The sequence below is a fragment of the Arvicola amphibius genome, chromosome 1 (genome assembly GCF_903992535.2).
Source record: "Arvicola amphibius chromosome 1, mArvAmp1.2, whole genome shotgun sequence".
Taxonomy (NCBI): domain Eukaryota; kingdom Metazoa; phylum Chordata; class Mammalia; order Rodentia; family Cricetidae; genus Arvicola; species Arvicola amphibius.
Window position 1 is genome coordinate 133,538,486 of NC_052047.1, and position 27,405 is coordinate 133,565,890.

At 41.5% G+C, this 27,405-nt stretch overlaps 1 protein-coding gene across 1 annotated transcript in view; it reads left to right on the forward strand.

The window, feature by feature from the left end:
• Nucleotides 1-22,952, forward strand: part of Acadsb (acyl-CoA dehydrogenase short/branched chain) — a 47,042-nt gene extending 24,090 nt beyond the window's left edge. Inside the window, exons 3-11 of the mRNA XM_038317724.2 lie at nt 1,131-1,231; nt 4,131-4,337; nt 5,822-5,992; nt 7,747-7,872; nt 9,543-9,635; nt 12,610-12,699; nt 17,228-17,365; nt 19,465-19,564; nt 20,260-22,952. Of these exons, the coding sequence (XP_038173652.1) occupies nt 1,131-1,231; nt 4,131-4,337; nt 5,822-5,992; nt 7,747-7,872; nt 9,543-9,635; nt 12,610-12,699; nt 17,228-17,365; nt 19,465-19,564; nt 20,260-20,330 (1,097 nt within the window). The 3' untranslated portion in view covers nt 20,331-22,952. The remainder of the gene's footprint in view (nt 1-1,130; nt 1,232-4,130; nt 4,338-5,821; nt 5,993-7,746; nt 7,873-9,542; nt 9,636-12,609; nt 12,700-17,227; nt 17,366-19,464; nt 19,565-20,259) is intronic.
• The last annotated feature ends 4,453 nt before the right edge of the window (nt 22,953-27,405 follow it).

Genomic DNA, 27,405 nt, shown 5'->3' on the forward strand with positions numbered 1-27,405 from the left:
AAGATAGCGTTGATCTGTTGATCTGCGTTGTCGTTGCTCTGTTTGGGGACTTAAGGGAATTTGTTTTGTTTATCTTTGAGAGGGGATCTTGCCGTGTTGCCCGTGCTGCTGTCAAGGGCTCCAGTAACCTTGTCTCAGCCTCCAAATAAGCTGGATTTAGAATCATGAGGATGAAGTTTTTCATATAATTTTTTGATAAAAGATAGTACGCAGTAATATAAAAACAACAGCAGAGTAAAAGGCCAGGTTACAACTTAAGGCTTCCCCTCTCTGTTCCCTGATTCTCCAGTTCTTCCCAGAAGCTGATTCCTTCCGGTCTCTTATTTAGCCTTGGAGGGAGGACATGATGCTAACCATCCCACAGTGCACAGGGCAAGCGTCTCCACAATGAGGGCTTGCCCACCCTCCCTGCTCCAGAGCATTCTTAGTACCGAGGGAGAGAAACCTTCCTGTGTGTGGCCATGCAGCTACTAAAAGGTCCACGTTAGATGGGATGTGCTGATGGGTGGAGTAGGGAGACAATAGATGTCTGGCATGGTGGTGCGTGCCTTAAATCCCAGCATCCCAAAGTCAGAAACTAGCAGATCTTTATGAGTTTAAGACCAGCCTGGTCTCGTAGGGAGTTTCGGACCAACAAGAACTACAGTGAGATTCTGTCTCAAAAGATGTAATAATAGAAAGAGTAAGAGGAGGAGAAGGAAAGCGGAGAGGAGGTGGAATGTGTGTCTTGTGGTTGCCCCGTGTAATGGAATAATGTGCTAGGGAGAGCTCCTGGGCGGAGATGGACAGAAGACCCGAGACCCTTTCAGAAGGAGATGAGCTTACATCAGTCTCCTTTGGGGAGATGAACTAAAACTCCAGGATAGGAGAATAAGGCTTTGGCTTTTCATTTTATACCTTCCATATTGTTTATATTTTTTGCTCCAAAGGGGATTAGGGAACTTCTTTTTTTCTGTGTTTAAAGAAGGAAGTTGTAGTTTCTATTTTGAGAGACTAAAATAGTCATGTGTATTTTAATTTATTGGTTAAAAAGTAGAAGCTTATCAGAAACTGTTAATGAACTCTTTCTTAAAGATATCTATCTTATCTACTTAAGCATAGACTTAACAGCAATTCTTTTTCCTTCACAGTTAAAAAATTTGCACAGGAACAAATTGCTCCTTTGGTTTCAACTATGGATGAAAATTCAAAAATGGATAAATCGGTGATACAAGGATTATTTCAACAAGGGGTATATGTTTCATAATTCTCGTTTCAAACTTTTTATCTGAATCTTTTCATACAATATAATCTATCATATTCTTTTCCCTCCCCCTACCAGGTCTTCCCCGCCTCCCTACCCACCCAACTTCATGTTCTTTCCCTCTCAAAAAAAAAAGACAAAAATTACCCATACAAGCTGAGCGGTGGTGGCGCACGCCTTTAATCCTAGCACTCGGGAGGCAGAGGCAGCCGGATCTCTGAGTTCGAGGCCAGCCTGGTCTACAAGAGCTAGTTCCAGGACAGGCTCTAGAAACTACAGGGAAACCCTGTCTCGAAAAACCAAAAAAAAAAAATTACCCATACAAAACCAAAAGCACACAAATAACATGGACTACATTTTGTGTTGGCCAGCTACTTTTAAATACATTTTACATATTAGAATATATGCAGACTTTTCATTTGAGAGGTTATAATGAGCAAAGTGAATTCCTGACTCCTAGACAAAATTATCTTTTTTTCTTTTCAGTTAAGGTCTTAGTTGATTTTATACAGTTAAAGATTTTTAACTGAAATGATAGTTTAAATTGTAAATGCTTTTAAAGAAGTCCACTAGCATCTGGTGGAGTAGAGGTGTGGGACACTCCTAACTCAACATCCTACAGTGTGCAGGGCAGCTGCAACAAAGAATTAGCTAGTTCCTTCAAACAATACACATTATAGACACTGTGTGTGGTTTCTTGTGTGTGTGGCAGTCTTAAAGCAGAGCAATGTTAAATCTTAAACTTGACATCTGAGTTCCACATTAACCAGATTTCCAGCTTTGTAATTCATATAGCCCTTCTGTGAGAGTATGGCATATAAAATAGATTAAAATAGAATTAATCTGGCTGTGAGTAGAGTGTTATCAGTGTGGGAACTCCATGGAAGAACGTCTTAAAAGTTACCATACTGAGCCGGGCGGTGGTGGCAAATGCTTTTAATCCCAGCACTCAGGAGGCAGAGGCAGGTGGATCTCTCTAAATTAAAGTCCAGCCTGGTCTACAGAGCAAGTTCCAGGACAGCCAGAGCTGTTACAAAGAGAAAGTCTGTCTCGAAAAAATAAAACAAAACAATCACCATACTCATTTCTGTTGTCTCCTTTCTCTAGGTGCTGATGGATTTTTTTTAAATACTAAAGATGTACCAGAACTAGCCACTGCTACTCAGCACCTCCTTGTCTTATCTGTCACCTTATTGAAAAGTGGCTTTTGGCCATAATTATTTTTAGCCTTATGATTTCATTTCTTCTTGTTTTAATGGGATCAGCTTTTGATGATTTTCCTAACTTTCTGTTATCAATGAAACACTTAGAAAAATGGAATCCTATGTGGAGACACAGTGGTTACACACAGAGAAGCCTCACTTAGAAAAATGGAATCCTGCCGGGCAGTGGTGGCGCACGCCTTTAATCCCAGCACTCGGGAGGCAGAGGCAGCCGGATCTCTGAGTTCGAGGCCAGCCTGGTCTACAAGAGCTAGTTCCAGGACAGGCTCTAGAAGCTACAGGGAAACCCTGTCTCGAAAAACCAAAAAAAAAAGAAAGAAAAATGGAATCCTATGTGGAGACACAGTGCTTACACACACAGAAGCCTCACTTAGGAAAATGGAATCCTATGTGGAGACACAGTGGTTACACACACAGAAGCCTAGTGTGTAAGACAAAGAGCCCATGGGGTTATCTTCCAGCTCAGTTCTGCCATCACTGACAAACTCTATCCACACCCCCAGCTTCTGTGGGAGGTCCTTTGGCGGTGTCACAGCTTGAAAATGGTTCTCCTGCCCTAGTAATTCTTATCTCTATTCATGGCCACGTGCGCTCACTGTCCCACCTCCGTAAACTGCTCTTACTGTAACACACCTGCCTCCTAACTCTGTAGTCCAGTGTTAGTTACTGATCACATATTTCCAGTTAAAGAGGACTGGTGACTTTTACAGAGAAGCAGTAGTGCTAACAATTGCTGCCTTCATGTCAGCTGCTGCATCAGCCTAACTCACATGAAACATATAGCCGTAGTCCTAACTTAGCTGTGCTGTTCTAAGAGAACCGAGAGGGGAAGAGAACATCACCCCTTCTGCTACCAGATGTGGGTCTTGAGCCACTTGTATATGTCATGTTCCTTTCCTAAAATAAGGACAGTTAAACCTAGAGCAGCACTAAGGGCATTCCATGTTCCAGACTTAGACATTAAGATCAGATGGCCACCTATTGGGAAGCCTAGGCCAACTTTTAGTCTGTGTATCAGCACCTATGACTTCTTGGGTGTGTCACTCAGACACTACCAAATGTTGTCTGCTCACCATCTTGGACTTGCTGAAGTGGCCCCTTATGGATGGTCACACAGTCATTGTTTCTACTGAAAGGGTCAAGGACAAGTCGAAAGGCCTGCTTAGAAGACACTGTCAATGAGAGCTATAGACATGTCCACTGGGAGCTGGTTACTCTCATGCATTTGCTTGTTACATCAAATCAGTATACCGAAATATCTCGTGCAGTTCTTAGTTTTCTTATCCCATTCTTTTATGCTTCAAGGTATTTGGTGTCTTTTTTTTTTGTTATCACAGGCCCACAGTGGGGATGGGGGAGCACCTCTCGCTTAAACTTCATCCTTCTCAAAAAAAAAAGCAAATAAAAAACTAGTGTTTTTAATAACTATTGTTTATAGCAAAATAGCTATGTCAAATTAAAATATCCATAAAATTTTAAAATTCAGAATATATGTGATGGGCTGTGGCTGTAGCTTGGGAGGTGACGAAATGCTTGCCTAGCATAAGGGGCCCCAGGTAATTTATGTGTTTACAATTTATTTTTGAATTTTTACTTGTAAGAAGTTTCCCAGTATAAACAACTTTCCTGACCTGTCTCCTCTTTCTCATCTGTCATTGCTTTAGCTGATGGGCATTGGAATTGATGAAAAGTATGGAGGAACAGAAGCTTCCTTTTTCTGCACCATCATAGTGATAGAGGAGCTAGCCAAAGTGGATGCATCTGTGGCTCTCATGTGTGACATCCAGAACACAATAGTTAACAACCTGCTTGGAAAACTCGGTACAGAAGAACAGAAGGCTACCTATTTTCCTAAACTGGCTACAGAAAAAGTGAGTTGAGATGACTTGCTGAAATGGACTGAACCGACGTTTACAATATTTTTGGGAGAAAAGTAACTGCAGTATTGACTTTAATTATCCAAGACCACAAGGCAGCACCATCAATCAACCAAGCAATGCTCAATAAATTGCTGCTACCAGAGAAATACATTCTACCTCTCATTTGTCATGTGGAATTTTAGGAACTAGTCATCAGATGATTCCTTTCAAGCCAGGCATGGCAGTGCATGTTTGTAATCCTAGTACTCAGAGGCTGGGGTTTGAGACCAGACCAGGCTGGGATGGAGCGTGAGATCCTGTGTCAGAAGACATCAGGACTTCTAGATCAATTCATTTCCCAGCCTCTTTGTTGAGATCACTTTTATCTCGGTTAGGGTTTCTATTGCTGCCATGAAAAACCATGACCAAAATGCAAGCTGGGAAGGAAAGGGTTTATTTGGCGTACACTTCAGAACTGCAGTTCATCACTGAAGGAAGTCAGGACAGGAGCTCAGACAAGGCAGGATCCTGGACACTGAAGCTGATGAAGAGGCCATGGAGGGATGCTGCTTACTGACTTGCTTCCCCTGGCTTGCTCAGCCTGCTTTCTTATAGAAACCTAGAACCACCAGCCCAGGAATGGGAAGGACCCACCTACTACGGACTGGGCCCTCCGCCACTGATCACTAAATGAGAAAATGCCTTACAGCTGGATTTCATGGAGGCATTTTCTCAACTAAAGCTCCTTCTTTCCTCTCTGATAACTCTAGCTTGTGTCAAGTTGACACACAAAACCAGCCAGTACCACTTTCTACTAGAATTGAATAAAGTTAAGCATGTGTTATTTTGTTTTTTTTCTGGCTTCAAAATTACATTGATTCCTGCATCATCTTCCTGAGTTCTGAGATGGCCATGGTTCTAAGTGTGCCATGGAAAGTCTTAATGAAGACAGACTAGGAAGTGCTCCACAGCAATGTATTCCTAAATCCTCACTTTACCTTAGATAAATAGTAAGGTGCTTTTGAAAAAATAATTATCACAATTCTATTTTGATAAATATAGACTTTTAAAATACAGGGTCTTTCTTGTAACCTTGGCTGATCTGGAACTTACTATATAGACCAGGCTGACCTCAAACTCACAAACATCTGCCTGCCTTTGCATTCTGAGTGTTGTGATTAAAGGCATGTGCCACCATGTCCAGCCTAAATATAGATTTTTTTTGAAAAGTAGCTAAAGGTTTGACTTACAAATATCCATTTTTAAAGCTGGGCATTGGCAGTACACAGGTTTAATCCCAGCACTTAGGAGGCAGAAACAGGTGGATCTCTGAGTTCAAGTCCAGCCTGGTCTATAGTGTGCGTTCCTAGGACAGCCAGGGCTACACAGAGAAACCCTGTCTTGAAAGACAAAACAAGCCACAATGTCTATTTTCTCCTATGATTTGTAATGCAAAGAATTAATGCAATTAATTTTTTTCCTCCTCACATGTATAGCTAGGGAGCTTCTGCCTTTCTGAAGCTGGAGCTGGTAGTGACCCTTTCTCTTTGAAAACAAGAGCTGAGAAAAATGGAAATGACTACATCATCAATGGGTCAAAGATGTGGATTAGCAATGCTGAACATGCAGAGCTCTTCCTGGTTTTCGCCAATGCAGACCCTGCCTCTGTAAGTTTAAAGAAAATGTCTTTCCTCCCGCTTCTCACCTTTTCTCTTTTTTCTTTTCCTTCTTCCGGTCCGTCTTCAGGATTAGATTTTATTTCCTTGTTCTGTAAAGGTGAACTGACCGTTTTGTTCACTCCTACTCATCTGAAATAGCCGCTGTTGGCAAACTTGTGAATTCCATAGAATACCACTATTACTTATTCCTAGTATCCTGGTCTTTAACTGAGTAGAACTTCAGTTTTCCTGTGTAATAACGAAGGACTTAAGTACTTGGAAAATACACTTACTTTGAAGAATATTGAAGAATGTTACTTTAAGAGTATTTTATTCAGATGGAAGAAAATCATACAGCAAAATGGTAAACTTATTTTTTTTTTTATTTTATTTTTTTTTTTTGGTTTTTCGAGACAGGGTTTCCCTGTAGTTTCTAGAGCCTGTCCTGGAACTAGCTCTTGTAGACCAGGCTGGCCTCGAACTCAGAGATCCGCCTGCCTCTGCCTCCCAAGTGCTGGGATTAAAGGCGTGCGCCACCACCGCCCGGCAACTTGTTTTATTTTTGTCTTCTGATTTGTTTAAGAATATTGGATTTAAAACATGGTAGTCTCGTGATGACATACTTATTATAAAAATAATTTTTAACACCTATGTGGTTTCTGGAAAAGTACAAGTAATAGTAAGGTTCCTCTCTGGGTAGCCTTGGCTGTCCTAGAACTTGATATACAGACCAGACTGGCCTCGAACTCACAGAGGGAGGTCTGCCTGCCTCAGCTTCCCAAGTGCTGAGGTGCACTTAAAGGGTGTACCACCACGTCTGGCAGAAGGTTCTTGATTTAGTAACTAATGTTCCCCGATTATTCTGGTCTTGTACGCACATATTGCAATTGAGTCCTTCAGTCTTCATTCTTTATTACTAAAGTCCTTCAGTCTTTATTACTAGGGTCCATGTTAGCTTTCTTTCCTTTTTGTACATGTGTGTACATGTGTGTAGGTGTGGGCACAACCGTGAGGGAACCAGACGTCAACCTCCGACACTGTTTCTCAGGAACTGGCCACCTTTGTCTTAAAGATTGATTTTTCAAATGAATTTTTAGCTATGTGTATATATGTTTGTCTGCGTAGGGCTATGTACACATGGGTACGGGTGCCCATGGAGTCCAGAAGATATCAGATCCACTGCAGCTGGAGTTACAGGTGGTTGTGAGTCACCCGTGTAGTGCGGGGAACCAAACTTGAGTTCTCTGTGAGAGCACTATGTGCTCTTAGTTACTGAATCCTCTCTCCAGCTTCCCCCACCCAGCTCTTTTTGAGGCATTAGCACCTAGGCCTCACTGATAGAGCTTGGCTGACTGGCCAGCAAGCCCCAGGGATTCACCTGCCTCTGCCTCCGTAGCATGGGTGTTACAGGCACATGCCACCATGCTCAGCTCTTTACATGGGTACTTCGGATGAAACCTACATCCTCATGTTGGCCCAACAGCACTTTACCAGCTGAGCCATCTCTCCAGCCCTGTAACTTTCAATGTACTTTGAACTCTTTTATGTTTGTTTTAAATTTTAATCTAGCTTTTACTTTTTTACGTGTATGAGTGTTTTGCCTGTGTGTACGTTTATGAACCACATGCATATCTGATGCTCATGAAAGCCAGAAGAGGGAACCAGATCCCATGAAGCTAGAGTTGCAGACAGTTGGGATCTACAATGTGGGTTCTGGGAGCCAAACAAAAGTCCAAGTATAATCACATTTGAAATCTTTCCAGGGATACAAAGGCATCACCTGCTTCTTAGTAGATCGAGACACAGAAGGTTTCCATGTAGGAAAAAAGGAAAACAAGTTGGGCATCAGAGCTTCTTCCACCTGCCAGTTAACATTTGAAAATGTCAAGGTAGGTATTCCAGAATATTCTAGAATATTCAGTAAAAGACTGATGAGAAATAAGCCTTCTATAGGACTATAGGAAGTATACAAGAGAAATGTCAAAACAGCAAATGGTATAAGCGTGTGTGCACAGGAGAGTCCTTGGTAGAACTGGCCAGCAGTTAAGCCCCCCGACCAAGGGCATTTTTGACAAGAGTCGAGGCCCAGAGTGGAAACTTTTCTGTCCAGCCTCTCACCTAGAAATCAAATGCCAGAATTTAACCTCACTTACTGTCCTTACAACGTACACACTTCTGAAACATTTACACTTTTTACGGTTGGCACCTGTGAACTAAACACTGCTTGGAGGAGGAATTCTGAGGTCACTACACTGGTGGCCACAAGATGGGGATGTTGCTCAGTGAGAGTGGAATGCAGGCAGGCAGCACTCTACAAAAGATCTCCAGGATGCTGAATTGGGCAGGATGGGACATCACAGATGTTCCACTGCACATGTGCATGGAGGTGCTGAGATGTCTTTACAGATGTCTTTGGGCCTCGCTCCTTCCTTCTTCTGCTTTCCCTTACCCTTCTTCGTTCCTCCCTGCTCTCATGCCTAACTAAAGCCAAGTATTTTCTATTGTTCCTATATTATATTAAGGATATTTTTGCTTTATGTGTATATGAATGCTGTTTTGTGTATTCACACACATGCGAGAGAGAGAGGGAGAAAGGGAGAAAGAGAGAGAGAGAGAGAGAGAGAGAGAGAGAGAGAGAGTGTGTCTGGTCCTGGGAGGCCAGAAGAGAGTGTAGGAACCGGAATTATAGGCAAATCCTCTGAACCACTGTCCCATCTCTCCACTTGTAGTATTAATTTTTTATATTATGAAGAAATATAGTTTGTTGTCTTCCTTTCTCCTCCTACTGAGCAGGAGACTGTGCACACTCACACATGTGCACTCACAGAAACACACACATGCATGCACGCACACACATACCTCAGCAGACTTTTCTGAAAATGAATTGTCCCAGCAGAACAGTTTCTTACTCTTGCCTTTGGAAATACTTCACATTTTTTGAAATTTCTAATAAATTATCTCACAGTATTAACATACAGATAGGAATTGAAGGTAAATTGCTATCCGTTTATGTTATTGACCAATTATACGAGATTGTCTTTTTCTAAATTCATTCATTCACTAAGTAGATTGTGCTTTGGCTCGGGAGTTTGTAAGAGTGAGCAACACAGACTTGAGGAAAATAGTGAGGAGACACAGAAGTCAGCTGGCACTCGAACTGGACTTTGGGCATTATTTTTTTCTTAATTGTGTTAGATTTTACTTTAGTTTCTGTGTGTAAGGGTTTTTCCTGGGTACATGTGTGTGTACCACACGGGTGCCTGGTTGCCTTCAGAATGTCAGGTCCCCTGAAACTGGAGGTGTGGATGGTTGTGAACTATCATGTTGAGGGCTAGGAGTTGAACTCGGGTTCTTTGAAAAAACAAGCACTCCCAACCACTGAGCCGTCTGTGCCGCTTCCCTCATTGACGCGTACTCAATACTGTGATAGAGTATTATCACACAAATAGGGGAAAGGCATACATTCAAGTATGTGTATGTGTATTTTCATGTTATGTATATTTAGAATCAAAACAAATTGTGTAAATCTAAATTTAGAAGTATACATTTGTATTTTCAGGTTCCAGAAACCAATGTTTTGGGGAAAGTTGGACATGGTTATAAGTATGCCATAGGAAGTCTTAATGAAGGTAGAATAGGAATTGCTGCACAGGTAAGTCACATCTTAGCTCTTTCACATTTGGAGCCAATTAAAGCCTTTTTTTATTAAAAAAAAAAATGCAATAAGAGCAATATCTGGAAGCTCGTGAACACAAGGTGGCACCCTGCCCTTGCATGAGGAAAAGGAATGGGTTCAGATGATTTCTCTCAGAAGAACAAACAGTGGCTTAGTGATAGCTGTTTTCTACTTCTAAACCATCACAGTATTATCTATTACCTAGACCAGTAACTTCCAAGTATATTACATAATAAATATGGCATTACTTTTCAGTTAACTTTTCAAAACCTGAAATTGATTCTTTTAGAAATTTTTAAAATTAAGAACAATAATTTTATTATATAAAGATATATAGTTTGTTATGTGAGGTTCCATACGTATACATGCACACACATATATATATATATAACCCTAATCACAACCCTTAATGTATATTATATCATATCATTCTCTCTCTCTCTCTCTCTCTCTCTCTCTCTCTCTCACACACACACACACACACACACACACACACACACACACCCTTTATCCTATCAGATTCAGGATTCATGACCACAATCCAGGGCCATCTATGTGAGCACTAAGTTGGGGCTATGCACTGGAGCCTACCCGACTTGTCGGTGCATACACAGCTGAAGGCAATGACTCACCCCCACCAAAACCTGTTAGTAGCTGGTTGTTCAACAGTGAAAGTTGGGGCCCCCTAAGTCCTTCCTGAGCTCATTAATAGTCAGACAGGTATTTGTTTTTAATCAGTCACTAAGATTACTAACTTACAGCTTTTAGATTTTAACATAAATTAACATCTGTTGAAATAGTTGAATGTTGAATTATTATTCCTCCACATTTTTTCTGCTGTTTTTAACTTTATTAACAAACTGGTTCTTTTTTTTTTGGTGGGGGGAGTTGCTGAGGATTAAATCCAGGACCCCAAACATACTAGCAGTCTGCTCTACCTCTAAACTATACCCTAACCTAACAAACTATTCTTAGATCAAGACTGAACTTAGGTTTCTAACAAAGCTAGAAAGCGTACTGGCATACATGTGCTTTTAAAGGTTTTCTTGTTATAAAACATCATCAGAAACAGCACTAAAGCTCCACATGGTTCCTAGACATACACATAAGATAGAAGTTCTGGCCATAAAGTCTATAGCATGAGTTTCACTCCAATTACCCTACAATCTCTTATAACCCAGTGAAGTGCTAAGAGCAGGTGCACAACGTGCCTCAGTGGGTGCTTGCAGAGGACCAGGTATGTGTATAGTGAACTGGAGTCCCTGTCCTCAAAGCTCTGTAGTTGCAGAGAATTTATTTCTTTACTTTTTAAGACAGAAACATTTTGCCCAGATAGAAATGCATGTTTTCACTCGCAGTTGATAAATTTCAGTGGGTAAGCCAGTGATGTTGGCACAGGTAAGCCAGACATGTTGGCACATGCCTGCAACCCCTGTTCTCTCAAGGGTTGAGGCAGAAGGGTTGAGAGCTTGAGGATAGAGATGGCAAGTTCAAGTCCAGCCTGGATACATAGCAAACCCATCCAAGAAAACAAAATCAGGGGCTGCTCCTCTGGAGAAGCAAGGTTTGATTCCCAGCACACACGTGAAGGCTCACAACCAGCTGTAACTCCAGTCCCAGGGAATCCAGTGCTCTGTTCTGCCTCTGAAGGTCCTACAAGCACATGTTGTACAGACAAACCTGCAGACAGAGCGTCCATACACATTAAAAATGATGAAAAATATTTAAAAATTGAAATCAATCTTCCCATCCATAGAGACGTGCAGAAGGTGACATTATCTGTAACCACAAAAATCTTGCTGCCTTGTTTTAATTTGGGATTTGTGGAGGCATTGGCCCCTTAATTTTAGATATGATCTTCTGTTCTTCAAAGAATACTAAATAAAAGCTGAAAGAAAATGTGAATGAACACTAATGAAATATTGATGTTTGTGAGCATTTCCCCCCCAAAGCTTTAACTATTGATTTTTTTTCTTTTTTGAAAAACCTACATAGTTTGACATAATTAGATAGTGATTTACTAGATACCTAATGTTGAAGTTTAGAAACCATTTTTAAGCTTGGATCATTCAATAGATATGGAAATTGGTTAGCAATGAGACAGTTCAGCTAAAATTGTTACCCCATCTTGACTTGTTCTTTGAGTGTGTAAATTAATTTTTTTACCAGATTCTTTCATGAGTTGTCTGAACGGAGCTTTTTTTTTTGTTTGTTTGTTTGTTTTTTTTTGTTTTTGTTTTTCGAGACAGGGTTTCTCTGTAGCTTTTTTTTTAAAGCCTGTCCTGGAACTAGCTCTTGTAGACCAGGCTGGCCTCGAACTCACAGAGATCCGCCTGCCTCTGCCTCCCGAGTGCTGGGATTAAAGGCGTGCGCCACCACCGCCCTGCTTGAACGGAGCTTTTTAAAATCCTGATGTTTTGGCACACTCCTTCATCCCCCCTTCCTCCCACTCAGTGGTAGAGTGCTTGTCGATACCCTGGATTTTCCCTCTCTGGACTTAAGAAAGCAAAACAAAAACAAAGAAGAGAAGTGTCATTCCACATTTGGCTTTGAGGACTGGAGAAACAGTCTGCCATCTAGAGTCTCGGGTCAGTTCTGGTCTTAGCTCTGAGAGCTCACCTTATGCCTAGAAGAGAGGATTTTGGAACAGTATCCTGGTTATATCAACATAGCTGTAGCAAAGATTTGCCTCTGTGCTGGAATTAAATACACTCACTCCTCCATTTATGAAATCAGTCCATCCTGTCTGCAGATTGTCAGATGACATGGGTAAAGGTATATAGGGAATACCCAACACACCCCACTCTGCATTCCCCTTCTTCCCTTCCTCAGTGATTCCATCTCCCTTGAAAGGAATTGCAACTTGGGTAACTAAAAGCACAAACTTGTAACAAAATACATTTTGATCTTTTGTTTTTTTTTTTTTTTTCTCTGTCTCTCTTTTTAACAGATGCTAGGACTGGCCCAAGGATGTTTTGACTACACCGTTCCATACATTAAAGAAAGGATTCAGTTTGGCAAACGAGTATTTGATTTTCAGGTGTATATAATTAAACTCTTTCTGTTTTCTTGGGCTTTCCCTCTTCCTGTGTTGGAAGCCATGGAGGAGACCCCCCCACCCCAGGATGTTTACTTGGGAAGAGAAATAGGTCTCATGGCATATACTTGTAGCCACCTTAATCTTTTCCATAAGCAGAACCATAGACCTTGGGGCAGCTGCTATATGTTCCGGATGCCATGGTGGGCACTGGAGAGCTGTCTCCTCACCTCAAAAGTCCACCATCTCTTGAGTTCATGCCCTGGCTTTTCTGCATACAAGCTCAAACAACTTTATCTGAAATGCCTGGCACTAGAAAGGTTTCAGGTTTTTAGAGTTTGGGCCATTTTTGTGGACATGGTAAGATATCCTGGGGATGTGAGGCAAATCTAAACAAAATTCATTTATATTCCATATACACCCTGTGTGTAGCTTTGAGGTAATGTTATACAATGCTTTTAATAGTTTTATATATGAAACGAAATATCATGGGTTGAACTTTATACTTGTGGCACCATCTAGATACTCAAAAGGTTTTCGATTTTGAAGCATTTTGGATTTCTGATTTTCAAATTAGGACTGCTTGCCCTGTACTGGTGGCTATAGCGCCTACAACCACCCCCATTCTACACTAGAGAAACCGGGACACATAGAAGATGGGTTCCCAAAGCTGTGTAGCTGCTGTGATGTTTTGTCATGGCTTCTAGACTAATTTCCATTTCAGTAGCATACTGTCTCAAAATAGAGACAGAGATAGATTCCAGGTGGCAGCAAGAAGGGCAAACAGTGAGACAGGTTAAAGGGGGCTTTTGATTTTCCCTGTTAGCTAGGAGTCAGTGTTTCTTTATATGTACTAGGGGTTAGGTAAACTACTGCGTTTAACAGTGGAAGCATTTTTTAAAACCATTGGGGTGTATGTTTTTTTTAAGGCAGGAATTTGATGTTAAAAGTTTGATCGCTGGGGCAGTGGTGGCACATGTCTTTAATCCCCAGCACTTGGGGGGCAGAGGCAAGCAGATGTGAGAGTTCAAGGATAGCCTGGTCTGCAGAGTTAGTTCCAGGACATCTAAGGACACAGAAAAACCCTTTCTCAGGAAAAAAAAGAAAAAGAGAAAAGAAATTTGATCATGCTAGGCATGGTGTTAAATGCCTTTAATCCCAGCACTCGGGAGGCAGAGCACACAGATCTCTGTGAGTCTGGTCTACATAGTTCCAGGATAGTCAGGGCTATGTAGAGAGACCCTGACTCAAAGGGGAAGGGGAGGGTTGATCATTAACTATATAAGCTTTGGTGAGAGTTAGTAGGGTAATATCTGACTATCTTCTCACCAAAATGACTTGTTTTTCACCTGAATGTGTGTAGTCAAAGACTGCTTGTTTGTTTCCCGGCCGCTCAGACCTGAGTAGTCACACAGAAACTATATTAATTATAATTAAGCATATTTTTAGCTAACTCTTACATCTTAAATTAACCCATTTCTATTAATCCATGTATCGCCGCGAGACTGTGGCCTTCAGGTAAGGTTCTGGCTGGCGGCTGGCATCTTTCTCCTTCAGCACCTACATGGCGTCTCCCCGACTCTGCCTGCTTTCTCTCTATATCTCTGTTCAGATTTCCCACATGGCTTTACTCTACTAAGCCACTGGCCGAAACAGCTTCTCTAATAACCAATAGAAATAGAACATATTCATAGCATACAGAGGGGCATCCCACACCAGATGTGTTGCTGGCATCCTTGTCACCTCGGCTCCAGAGCTTTAAGGATCGCCCTAGGCAGTTCACCTTTATGTCTCTCAGTTGACTCTTCAGCATAGATTCGAGCATGTTTTCCATGCAATGCCTTGTGTTTACTGTGCACTCGGGGGACCTATATCTAGCGATTAGGAGGGTTTTTTTGGGGGGGGGTGGTTTTCAAGGCAGGAGGCATACCTCTGTTACCTTTCTGCCTCCCATGGTACCTCTGTGGTCATTGAGTAAACACTATGGTGACTGGCTTAATCGACCCAAAGGTGTTTTGCAAAAATGACTATAATCTCTGAATTCTATATCAGAACCTATAGAACAGTGACATAAATATAAAACAGGAAAATTGACTAATAGAAAATCGACTAATAGGCAAAGACAGAAAGGCCGGCAACAGACATGCATGTGTGCAGACTGATACATGGTAGAAGAGAAAATCCTGTAAAAAAAAAAGTTTAAACTTTTAGAAAGGAAGTAGGAGACTATTTTTATGATATTAAAGTAAGAAAGGATTTCATAAGTGAGACATAAAAAAGACCAGTTGTAAAGGAAAATAATGGTAAATTTTCCAAGTGCAGTGGCACATGCCTATGATACTAGTATGAGGAAGGCAAAGACAGGAAGATTGCCTTGACTTCAGAACCATCCTCAGGTACAGAACAAGTAGGAACCAGCCAGCAGGAAAGATATATACCAAAACATTATCTCGGAAGGAAGGAAGGAAGGCAAAAAAGGAAGGAAGGAAAACAAGGAAAGAAAGCAAAGCAGAGAATTTGATTATGAAATTAATTTCCCTCGATAAAAGATGTCATAGTGGGCTGAGGGTGTGACTTGATGCTAGCGTGCCTGCTTAGTATGTAGCATAAGGCCCTGAGTTCAATGCCCATAACACAGAAAGGGATGACATGTCATAGCAGGGAGATACTCTCTGCATAAGTTTCTAGGTATCCCATTTATTGTGATGCTTCATACCTTACATATCTATGATAGGCTTTGTGCATATCAAAATAGTGTAAATATCAAATATCACAGAAAGAAAAGAGTCTATGAGATATTTATAAGCCAATCCCCCCTAGTTTTCACTCCTTTCCTTTAGGAAAGGCTTTTCATTAATGGGATTATTAAGTACTTACTTTAATTGAGAATGTCTTAATCCTCACATATTACTGAAATTATTTAGTTGACTGTTCTTCTTAGACTCAAATCATGAGGACAAGGAATTCTGGCTATAAGTTCAATGTGGTGCCTCCCGTCCTACAACATAAAACTAGCATACAGTGAATGCTTGAATAGCCAGAGAGGTTGGGCATGAAAATCATCCCAGTATGTAGAACACTGAAGCTATATTTTTAGAAAATTGGGTCTTTGGGGTTTGTTTTGTCTTAAGACAAGGCCTCAGTGTATAGCCCAGGCTGAACATGCTCTTCGGCACTCCCTCTTGTTTCTCCTTCCCAAACACTGGGATTACAAGTATGCCCCTCCATGCCCCACCCAGCGCGGCTTGGCAGACTGTTTATCACTACCACAGTTGACATTGATTTTCTCACTAAGTCATTGGCAGGCACCTACTGCCACCTCATCATGGAATCAAGTTTCACGGTGATAGTAACTTTTAAATATGCTTTTTAAAAAGTCATTCTTTAAAAATGGAATATATGTCAGCTGGGGATATGGCTTAATAGATAAAGTTTTGCTGGGCAGACTTGGAAACCTGAGCGCAGAAAGAAGCTGAGTGAGGCTGAAATGGCAGTGCTGGTGCAGGGCATCACATCCCAGAGGCCACCACCCGGCAGCCAGGAGAACGAGCACCAGATTCAGTGAGACTCCTGTCTCCGAAAATAAAGACCCGCAGAGGAAGACAATAGCATTCTCTGCTCCCACACAAGCACACGTGGGCAAATGCACACACATCTATACACATGCATATACATGCACACACACTAAAATTAAAAATTTTTAAAGTAGAGTAACTGCTATCCTTTCTTTTTCTTTCCTTCCCTCCCCTTCCCTCCCCTCCCCTCCCCTCTCCTCCCCTCCCCTCCCCTCTTTCTTTCTTTCTTTCTTTCTTTCTTTCTTTCTTTCTTTCTTTCTTTCTTTCTTTCTTTCTTTTCTTTCAAGAAAGGGTTTCTCTGTGTAACAGCTCTGGCTATCCTGGAGCTCACTTTGTAGGAACCAAGCTGGCCTCGAACTTACGGACATCCACCTGTCTCTGCCCTCCCGAGATGCTGGGATAAAAGGCGCCATCACCACCTGGCACTCCTATCTGTTCTTGAACATTGGAGTCGACTCACATCAGTAAAATTATTTGACAGGAGAAAATTGGTGCTTCAGATATTCTTTTATTAATTTACAGCTAACAACTTAATGTGTTGAGGCCATGTTCAAAAATCAAAATTTTCTTAATTCAATCAAGCAAATAATATTTGATTGCTTTGTTATACTGGGACTTCATGTAAGCTCGATTTTTATCATAAGCAGTTAAAAGTAATTATTGAAAATGTGAGAGTCAGGGTTTTAAAACCTAACGTTATGATGACATTATTTAAAACCTTAACAAACCTTGTTCAGGATTACATGAGCTTTGAAATTTTTCAAAAAAGATTCAACAATAATGCCTACAGTGTATTATTTCGCTTTCGATTGCAGATTTGAGGTATGTGAAAGGAATGTGCTTGGGTTCCTTTGGGGTGGATTTTGAGTCTGTGAGCGTTGTGTGTCCTACTGGCAGTCAGAGGTAAGCTGAGTTTTGCAAGTTGTCATTTTCTAACATGGGTCTGAATGTTACAGGGGCTCCAACACCAAGTGGCTCAGGTGGCCACCCAGCTGGAAGCCGCACGGTTACTAACGTACAATGCTGCCAGGCTCCTGGAAGCCGGAAGGCCCTTTATTAAAGAAGCATCTATGGCCAAATATTATGCATCAGAGGTAAACTAGAAGGAGTTATTCAGTCTCCTTGTCTTTAATCATGAGCTTGTTAGTCCTCCACTTTCAATAAGTCATATTGGTTGAGCTTAGGTTATCCCCCAAGGAAGAAATGTTCGCTCTCCGCTTCCTGCAGTGGAAGAGTGGAAGGGTAAATCGGCTGTGGAAAGAGCATTACTTCCGCAGTGTCTCAGTGTTTTCATGCATGGCCAGTGCAGGTTAAAACACGCTACCCCAAGTGCATAGAGGCCTCCTCGGAATGGTGGCCAGGCCCATGGTTTCAAGTTGGAGTAAAGTGAGTGCCATGGAAAATGTATTCATGACAGGAACATGAGATTTCAAATACCAGGAAAAGATGATCTACATGCGTAATACCTTCTCCTCGGACATATCCATTCTCTGTGTACACGTGGAACTATGGCAGGAGAGTTGGCCCACATCATGGAGAGGTCTCTCCCAGTCTTGACACCGAGTCAGGATTATTTAGGAGTGTCCAACCTTTGGACATTCTCGTCTCAACATGTGTTGGGCTGCTTTCATAGCTTTCCTATGGTTCATACAGCCCCTGGGCTACAGGTTGGATATGCTGACAAATGCTTATAACTTACAACTCCTAAAAGGAGAGACTGCCGTGAACTGGGGTCAAGGTAAGAGGGGGAAAAGAAACTGGAAGGGCAGGCTGGCCTTGGAGGGGGATGAACAGTTTTACTATTTGAATGGTGTCTTGAGGATGTCCAGAGAAAGCCTAACCCCCAGAGACTTCAGACACACACACACACACACACACACACACACACACACACATCCCTTCCTTTCTCCTTCCCTCCTTGCATCCCTCTCTCCCTTTCTTCTTCCCCCCCCCCCCCCCCCCCCCCAACTACCTGTCCAGGCTGCATCATTCTTTAACCTAGCTCTTGGGTCACCTCCCTGCTCTCATGGCCCTGGACTGCTGTCTTGATGTCTTTTTGGTGTCCGTGTTGTCACTTTGAACTTTTCAGTGACTTCTCACAATAAATGGAACAATATTCAGATTAATTTCTCACAGTGCTATATATATATATATAGCAAGCAAATTTCCCAAAAACTAGTGTCCTGAAATAGGCAGTTTTAGCAGCTGCCATTTTGGGAAGTCAGAAATATAAAATGGGCCTTGCAGATATCAAATGAAGCTGTTAGCAGAAAGGCTGTCTAAAGGCTCCAGGGGAAATGCTCCAGCTCCCAAGAGCTGCTCACAACCTTGGCTCATAGCCTTTTCGTCTCTGTTCATGAGCAGCACATTCAGGGGTCTCTGTTTCTCTCGACTCCCTCTTGGTGCTGTGGCCAAACTGCCTCCAGTGAGTAGCCCTCCAGCATCCTTCCTCCTTTAGAAGCACTGTTGGGATTACCTGCTCCATCTCAATAACCCAGGGTAATTTTCTTACCTCAAATCCTTAACTTAGTCCCAGCTGCAAGCCCCTCTGTTGTCATGTAGGATAGCACATCTGGTTCCTAGAGGTTAGACTCTATCTGGACATCCTTGAGGATCCGTTACAGTGGTCAAACTGCTTGCCTTCCTCCAAGGCCTGCGTGCCCTTCTAGTCTCTCCTTCCCGCTCACCCTGACCCAAGTCTCTGGTCCCTGAGAACAAGGGGCCCCTCCTCTCATGGGGCCTTGTGCATGTCGTTCCTCAACTTGTAATGCCCCTACCTGGTGTTGAGGGTCTCAGCCAGGCTATTTCCTCCACTTACCATCTAAACCACAACAGTTATTCTGACAAGCTCCTCTACTCTGCAGCTTTTAAATTTCTATGTCAGTTGGTTTAATGTCTGTGTTACAAACACAGGGCAGTGTCCTGCTTCTCTTTCCCCCAATAAATGTTTGCTGATAAGTGATGCCCTGTTAGAAAGCATGTGCATATGAACAAGTCAGATTTCTTTTTCAAAGAAAGGAAAGTTCTGTGACTCAATAGGGTATCTTAGAGAAATGGTGTGGAGACTCACGCAATAACTGCAGCCCTTCCACTTGGTCACTGCAAATCTGTGCTCCCGAAACGGTCACTCACAGGCTCATCATGCGCTGGTGTGTGGACTTCCAGTCTGTAATTTGCTACTTGCCTTTGGTAGATTGCTGGACTAACGACAAGTAAGTGCATTGAGTGGATGGGAGGAGTCGGCTACACCAAAGATTACCCTGTGGAGAAATTCTTCCGAGATGCAAAGATTGGTAAGTAGACTTTTGATGGTTTTGTTTTGGGGGGGAGGGGTGGGGGGTTTTTTTTGCCACTGTGGGTGTTTGGGCTATAGTATGTGTCAATTTTGTATTACTAATGCTTAGGTAAAAGCATTTTTAATCTCTGTGGTATATTTATTGACTTTTTGCGTGGCTGGATTTCTTCCTTCTTTGTCCTATCAGAAAAATGAATTTATATTTCTAAAAACATCGAATTGACTCTCAAATTGCCCCAGTGGACCTTTTAAGAAATCTGTGACAAAGTCCATTGTTTTTTTTTTTTTTTTTCTATTGCTAAAACTGTCGGTATTTGCCGTTCCTGTAGTCTGATAGTGTTCTTTGAAGTAGGCTTCTGGTTTTAGAAGGCAGCTAGCTGCCTCATCATTCCCGAGTGCTCCGGTGCTCCACCAGCAGGAGGAGAGTAAATAGCAATTCTGAAAGCTGCCAGGTCCTGAGAAGCAGCTGGGCTTATCCCCTGATGCTCTGAGAACTAAATCCTCAGCTGTTCAAAGCTGATTCTAGTCCTCTGCAGATCAAATGGAAAATTGTTACCGTGGTCAGAATTACTTTGGACACTGAATCCTGTTACTTATGGCACATGCAGGGCTGGTATCTTTAGCACTCATGTTTTTTAAGGGTCTTTTTGGCTGTGGGTAAATTCCTAGTTGTCCTTTTTTCTCCCCTTTAAGGTACAATATATGAAGGAACCTCCAACATCCAGCTGAACACCATTGCAAAGCACATTGATGCAGAATACTGACGCCTGAAGGACCGGGCCCCTCTCTGGTGTCAATGACATCATTCCAGCTGTTGTGCCTTATCCAGCAGAGCCTGCAGTGTTTTATATGAAGCCCCTTGTCCTGGTTTTCAGGCCTGGCTTTTGTTCCGTTCTCTTTCTAGTCTACTCTAAAACTATCTCTAAACTTCTGTACACATTTCTGCTTCTCCTCCTAGTTTCTGAGTACACAGAAGTTTCACTGTACCAGCATCTGCAAAGATGAACACATTTCAAATATTGGTATTGCTGACAGAAATGGTCACTTTATATTCCTACCAAATCTCTGTGCTGCGGCATGAGCCAGAGGAGCATATGTTACAGTGGGCAGTTTTTACTCCATACTGGATAGATTCAGTGGTAAGTTGCCAAACAAGGTAGAAACTGATAAAATTTATTTGGGAAATCGGGAACTCCCAGGTCTAGTATCCAAGAAAGAGTAGAAAATAAAGATGTAACTTGTAGGCCATATAGTTTACAACAACAAAAGCCCAAAATATTATTTTAACCAATAAAAGCAGTATGTTTGGCTGCTATAATTGATCTATATGAAATTTGCATTACATGATACCTTTGACAGGTCATTTAGAAACATATCCCTATATTAGTTTTCAACTATAAAGTTTAAATAATCTGGCTTAATCATATGAAGATATTCAGTTATAATATTCATTAGATCATGCACTATTCTTCAGTAGTATGATTTATTTCTGTCTTTTAATTCTTTTTCCCTTCAAACTTGGTTATTGGACTTTATCCTAAATAGTAATTAATTGAGAAATTAGATTTTGGTTTTAGTGATTGTCAAGAGAAATATTTTACCCCCAAAAGGAAATAATATCACAATCTCATAAGGAATGGAGAATAAGAGGCTAGATAGTCTGAAAAGGCACATTCAGTATAAATGTATATAGTCGTTTATATAGTATATTAAAAAAATTATATTTGTAAAGATCGAGATCTATATTTCACAATGCAAATGACAAACAGGCAATGTCTAATCTAATATCCAGCTGGTGAAGCCATCGATGGGTGTCAGGAATTTTTAGTTAGGAGAAGACCTCTAGCTGCAGATCCTGAGTCCTCTGGAGAGAGAAGCAGAAGTAGGTGAGTTTCACATTTCCTGAGGAAGCACCACAGGTTAGATGTGGGAAATGCCCCCAGGCTCCTGCAGGCGCTAAAATAATGCCTACTGCTAAACAGAAAGTGTTCCAGTGCGTTTGCACAAGGGTCATGTTTATTAAGAAAACCTAACATTTTCTAAGTAATTTTGCTTTGCACAGTCATGTTTATTGAGCTAAATTAATTTCCACAATGCAAATCATAGTTAAATATGCAAGGTTGTATAAATACAGTTGAGATAGGAATTCCATTAAAACATTAGGAAGAAATGGGACAAACTTAGACCTTGAATCCAAAGAGATAAAGTCTACTTGACTTTCAAATGGGAAAATGATGAAAGCCCCTCAGCCAGTCTTTCAGAACAGAAAGATTGGTCTGATAAGAAAAGCAAGGGATGGAGCCAGTGCCCTGAGAGGGCTCAGGCATCTTTAATTTCTGTGATTATGTGGACTTACAGATAATGCAATGGTAGTCAGTATGGGTAAACAGAGTCGTGCCTTCTCTAGAATGAGAAACACATGGGTGTGTGATAAATACCGTGTTCCAACTCCCAGTACCAGAAACAATTACATATCTAGACTTTAAATGTGTCCATGAAGTTCTAATTTTGTATATATCTTTTACACATGTTCACAAAGAATAGTTAATATGCATTAGCAATTAGTATAATTAACATACCAACTTGCCTTCCTCTGTTACTTGTATTGTTTTACCAAAGAGCATGTCTTGGGGTCTACTCATATTTCTTCCGTTATGATTTTTCTTCTGATTCCCCTGACTTTGTAATCTGTCATGCAACTATGTACTTTGAGTTTGTATCTGCTAGGGAACCTAAAGCTGTTTGTTAATGTAAGGACTGCGATCACATGGGGCACAGGAGATAAAGACCCAACCTGGTGTGTACAGGTGGAATTGGTTGCCGAGTTTGCTTTGTTAGAGATTTCACTTTACCACATGAGAATCAAGGAATCAATGTCAGAGATTTGACGATCGTGGAAGATTAACCCTAGAAAGACTGTAGACAACCATAAAGGTAGCTCTGTCAATTTAAAGTGAAGGACTCTTAACCGAGGTTGCTTTCTCAGAATTCAGATAGACGGACTCAAATTCAGTCTTCTTCCCATGACCAAGCGATGTCACTGTTCAACAGACTCTGGGGTTTCTCCTTGTTTTATTTTGTTGTTGATTTATTCTAAGTTTATCTGATTTAAAAAAATGAACATTTCAGTAGTGTGATTGATCAGTCACTTTCCAAAGGCCCTTGACCTGTAGCCATGACATCAGCTCTGAAGACGGCTGTGTGAGATCATTAGACATCGCTATACTGTTTTGTTTTGCTTTTTTAAAGAAATACCCTGCGAGGTATTTCTGCTGATCTGTCATAAAGTGAAAGTTCCATCTTAACAGTATGTATCAGATTATGTTCATTGTTACAAAATAAGTGTTCTATGGGGAATGGAAAGATAAAGCTCTAAATGAACTGGAGAATCTTGCTGCTCGATTGTACAATTGTCACACAGAGGAAGGACAAGTGTAGTCATCCTGAAAGGCAGGCACAATGCCTATGTCCACCATGCCAATGCTCTCTTCTCAGGTAAGACAGTTTTGTTTGTTTTCAGAGAAAAGGTCCTGAAGTAGAGACCAAGTTTAAGTTCATGATGCTAAAAAAATTTTTCTCCAGAGGACTCTTTCTTCCTTTTCCATTGCAGTGTAAGCAGCTCTTGAGGAGAGAGGCCTCTGCTTTTGAGTACCTCCTCCCAGCACAGATATCACCCAGGGGATGTGTATGCCTGTGTGTTAAAGCAATACGTCTGTAGGTTTATATCCCTGCACTTGTTACTCAGGGACACGCCACAGTACAGAGCTACAGAGATTCCAGCTTGTGTGTTCCTGATTCCTACACCCGTTTCAAAAATCTAGGCATTGTAAAAGTTTTCACTCAGAAATGCTTTTTTGTGACTGCTACATCCAAGGTATGGTTTCTGAACTATCATTACAAAAATAAATAGTCCTTTATTTAAAGGTGTGCCCATCTGTCTCAGTGCCCCTTTGCTGTTTTTATTAATGTGTATTCACAAAAATATTAAGCAGAAGAGTGCCAATTTCAGTCCTATGAAGGAGGAGGAGTTCTTTGAAATACTAGCAAGCACATCCCAACTGTCATTCTGCAGCCTTTTGTTTGGTTGGTTTTTGTTGTTGTTTTTGAAGACAGGGTCATACTATGTGGCTCTGGCTGTCCTAGAATTCACTAATATTGACCAGGCTGGCCTCGAGAACTCTGTCTCCCGAATGTTGGGATTAAAGGCATGCATCACCATGCCTGTGCCCAGCTCCATTCTAGTCTTGACACCTGCCAACAGCAATACATGAGGGGCTGCTCATGTATCCTGTACTGATAAAGAGACTGAAGCATAGAGAGTTTAAATAGTGTGTGCATTGGTTCATGACCATAGCAGGATTTGAGGGGAACCTGCCTAAGGCTCTCCTACTTTCAGTCCTTCGAGTCATTAAGGCTGTTCCTCTTCAGAGGCTTCCCGCTAAAATGCCACTACTAACTATCCTTTCTTACCTAATCATTCTTCGCAGAAGAGGTTCAAATCTTGTCAAGCTAAGAACAAAGCCTGCAAAGTTAAGTAAATAAATATGGGTGTGTGGGTTTGGGAGACAGTGAGGAAGACCTGAGCTGTGTGGCTAAGTGGTAGCACTTGCTTAGCATATATGAGACATTGGATTTTGATCTCCAATAAAGGTGTAGGTAAACAGGGTGACAGAACGACCGCAGTTAAAAAAAAAACCAAAGGTTCTGAAAAGGACACAAGGAAACGCCAAACTGTTACCTGCTGGGTTTGGTACAAATAGACTATATGCCATGTTTGACTCTTGAACCGGAAGACCTTTTAAGGGGGTGGTCACCAAGAGCTATCCCGAAGAGGCCATGATAAAAAGCCAAGTCCTAATTACAGGGTGTTTGAATTGCAGTTATCTGTACAGATAACTCACAGTAAAAATCCAACTGCTGCAACTTCCTTAAAAACGAAATCATGATAGGACTGAGGATGTTGCTCAGTGGTAGAACGTTTGGTATATGCAAGGCTCTGGATTCCATCCCCAGCACTGTGGGGAAAAAAGGGAGGAGGGAAAACGTGGTAAATGGAAAAAATATAATAAGATGGGAATAATAGCACACAGAGTCCTATTTATAGATGCAAGTGGGTTGAACCTACTAATTAAAAGGTGTTCAGATAGCTTGTTGTAGTGCTACACACCTTTAATACCAGCACTTGGGAGTTCAAAGCTAGCCTGGTCTATAGAACGAGTTCCAGGACAGCCAGAGCTACAAAGAGAAATCCTGACTTGGGAAAAATAAAAGAGGTGTTCAGATGAGGAGGCCAGAGAGATGGGTTAGCAGTTAAGAGCGTTTGTTGCTCTTGCAGAGGACCCAGGTGTGGTTCCCAGCATCCACGTGGCAGCTCACAATCACTTGTAACACCAGCTCCAGGGGATCCAGTGCTCTCGCATCTACTTTCCACAGGCATCAGACACGTATCTGCAAGCAAAGCTCATGCATATAATAATAAATAAATATTCTTAACCATATTCAGATGAAGTAAAGGAAAATTTTAAATCCTAGCTACATGGAATTAGAAATGCCTAAAACAAGAAAAGCAAGTTAGAATATATGGAAAAAGACTGCAAATGCTATAAAAACAAAAATAATAACTGTTAATATCAAACAAAACTGAGTTAAAGACAAAACTGATATTAAAGAATATCTCATAAAAAGGAGGAGTTCACCAAGAAGATCCAACAGCCATGAGCTTTATTGTCCCTAAAATCATAACTGGGAACTATACAAAGCAAAACAAATAGAAATAAATATGAATAACTGACAAAGCTGTAATCATGGGCATGACTTAGAAACCAACAAGTCGAAGCTGGGAGCTGGGATGCGAACCTGTAATCCCAGCACTAGAAAGGCAGAAGCAGGAGGATTGCCGTGAGTCTGAGGCCAGGTAAAGCTACATACAAGAGTGAAAGGGAGGGACAGAGGAAAAAAGAAATTCCCAAAAGTCTCTAGTCTGAGAACCCAGGTCCCTGGTTTAAATTGAGTGAATGAGATACGTTGTTTGTTTGTTTTGTTTTGTTTTACTTTCTATTTGGGGGGACCCGCCACCCAGCTCCCAAATAAATCACAGACAATCTTACTCTTTCTTATGAATGCCCAGCCTTAGCTTGGCTTATTTCTTGAATTATCAGCTTTTTTATTTAATTTTTTTATTTAATTTTTTTATTTTTTTTTATTTAAATATCCAGCTTTTCTTAAATTATCCCAGCTACCTTTTGCCTCTGGGCTCTTAGCTTTCTCTATTTCTGTATACCTTTCTTTCTCCATGGCTGACTGGTGACTGAGTGGCTGACCCTGTGTCATCCTCTCCCTTTTCCCTTTCTTGCTCCTCCCCTCACGTTCTTTTCTTTCTCTTTATCCTCTCTGCCTGCCAGACCCGCCTGTCCTTTCTCCTGCCTCGCTATTGGTCATTCAGTTCTTTATAGACCAATCAGGTGCATAGACAGGCAAAGTAACACAACCTCACAGAGTTAAACCAATGCAACATAAAAGAATGCAACTCGTCTTCGCATCATTAAACAAATGGTCCACAGCATAAACAAATGTAACACATCTTAAAATAATATTCCACAACAGAGATATGACTTGAGCAAAATCCAATGCACCTCCTATTCACGCTGCCTATTTTCATCACAACCTATAAGTTAATAGGTTTCTTTTTTTGCAAATAGATATTAAAATGCACAACATATCCTCAAATAAAAATAGGTTTCTGTGTTTAAAACAGTATCTAAGTATACACAATATCCTTAACATTGACTCTTGCTACAAAGCCTAAAACAGTTCCTTTTAGGGGAGGGTCGTCCAACCCTTTTAGTTGGATAACTGCCTCTATGTCGAATTTCTCTGACAAGGTCAGTCAGTCAGACTGTCTGGGTAGAATATCAAAGCAAAAAAAACTCCCTCCCTCTGGAGGCTGGGCTGTATTCACTCTTGGTTTTATTTGTAATCCTACTGGCTCCCTCCTTTAATCTACAAATATGTTCTTATCTCCCCATCCTTAAAAACTGAATTTCCCAGCTTAGTGTAGTGAGACCTGACCTTAGTCCTAGCACTCAGGAGTCTGAGGCAGGAGCATTGTGAATCTGACCTCAGCCCTGTTTCATAAAGCTAACTCACTAAATTCCCGTGAGCCACCGCTCTGCCTGGAAGTGGACCATGGTTGCCATGGTAGGTCCTCATCCTTATAGCCTGCTCCTTATTCCTTAATCCCTGTTTGTCTGCTTTCACTTTTATAGGTGGGTTTAAACTCAGAAGTTCTCCTTTTACCCTCAATTGGTAGCTCGCTCTATCTATCCCAACTAATGTGGTTTCAGATGGCTCTTCCTGAAGCCTCACTCTGTGCCTGAGGCCTCCTCTTGACTGGCTTCTCTTCCCTTAAATGACCACTTTTATCCTGATGCTGTCCTTGTGCCCCATTTTTCTCTGTGCTTTAGAGCAGTGACAAGTGTCTTAGAAGCACAGGCTGTGGAACGGTACTCCCAGTATCTCCTGATCACCCTGCAGGAGGTCCAGCGGGCTTTGGAAATTTGAGTTGAAGTGCAGGAGAAGGCTCGAGGTGGAAAACCTGGTAGTCTATCCGCGGTACAGTGGAGAGTCCCACGAAGCCTTTAGTAAGAGTGGAAGGACCAAGAATGCTTCTATTAAAAGGCTCATTCCAAGTCAGATAGTGGCGGCTCACACCTGTATTCCCAGCACTTGGGAGGCAAAGCTAGGTGGATCTCTGTGAGTTTGAGGCCAGCCTGGTCAACAAGAGCTAGTTCCAGGGCAGGCTCCAAAGCTACAGAGAAACCCTGTCTCGAAAAACAAACA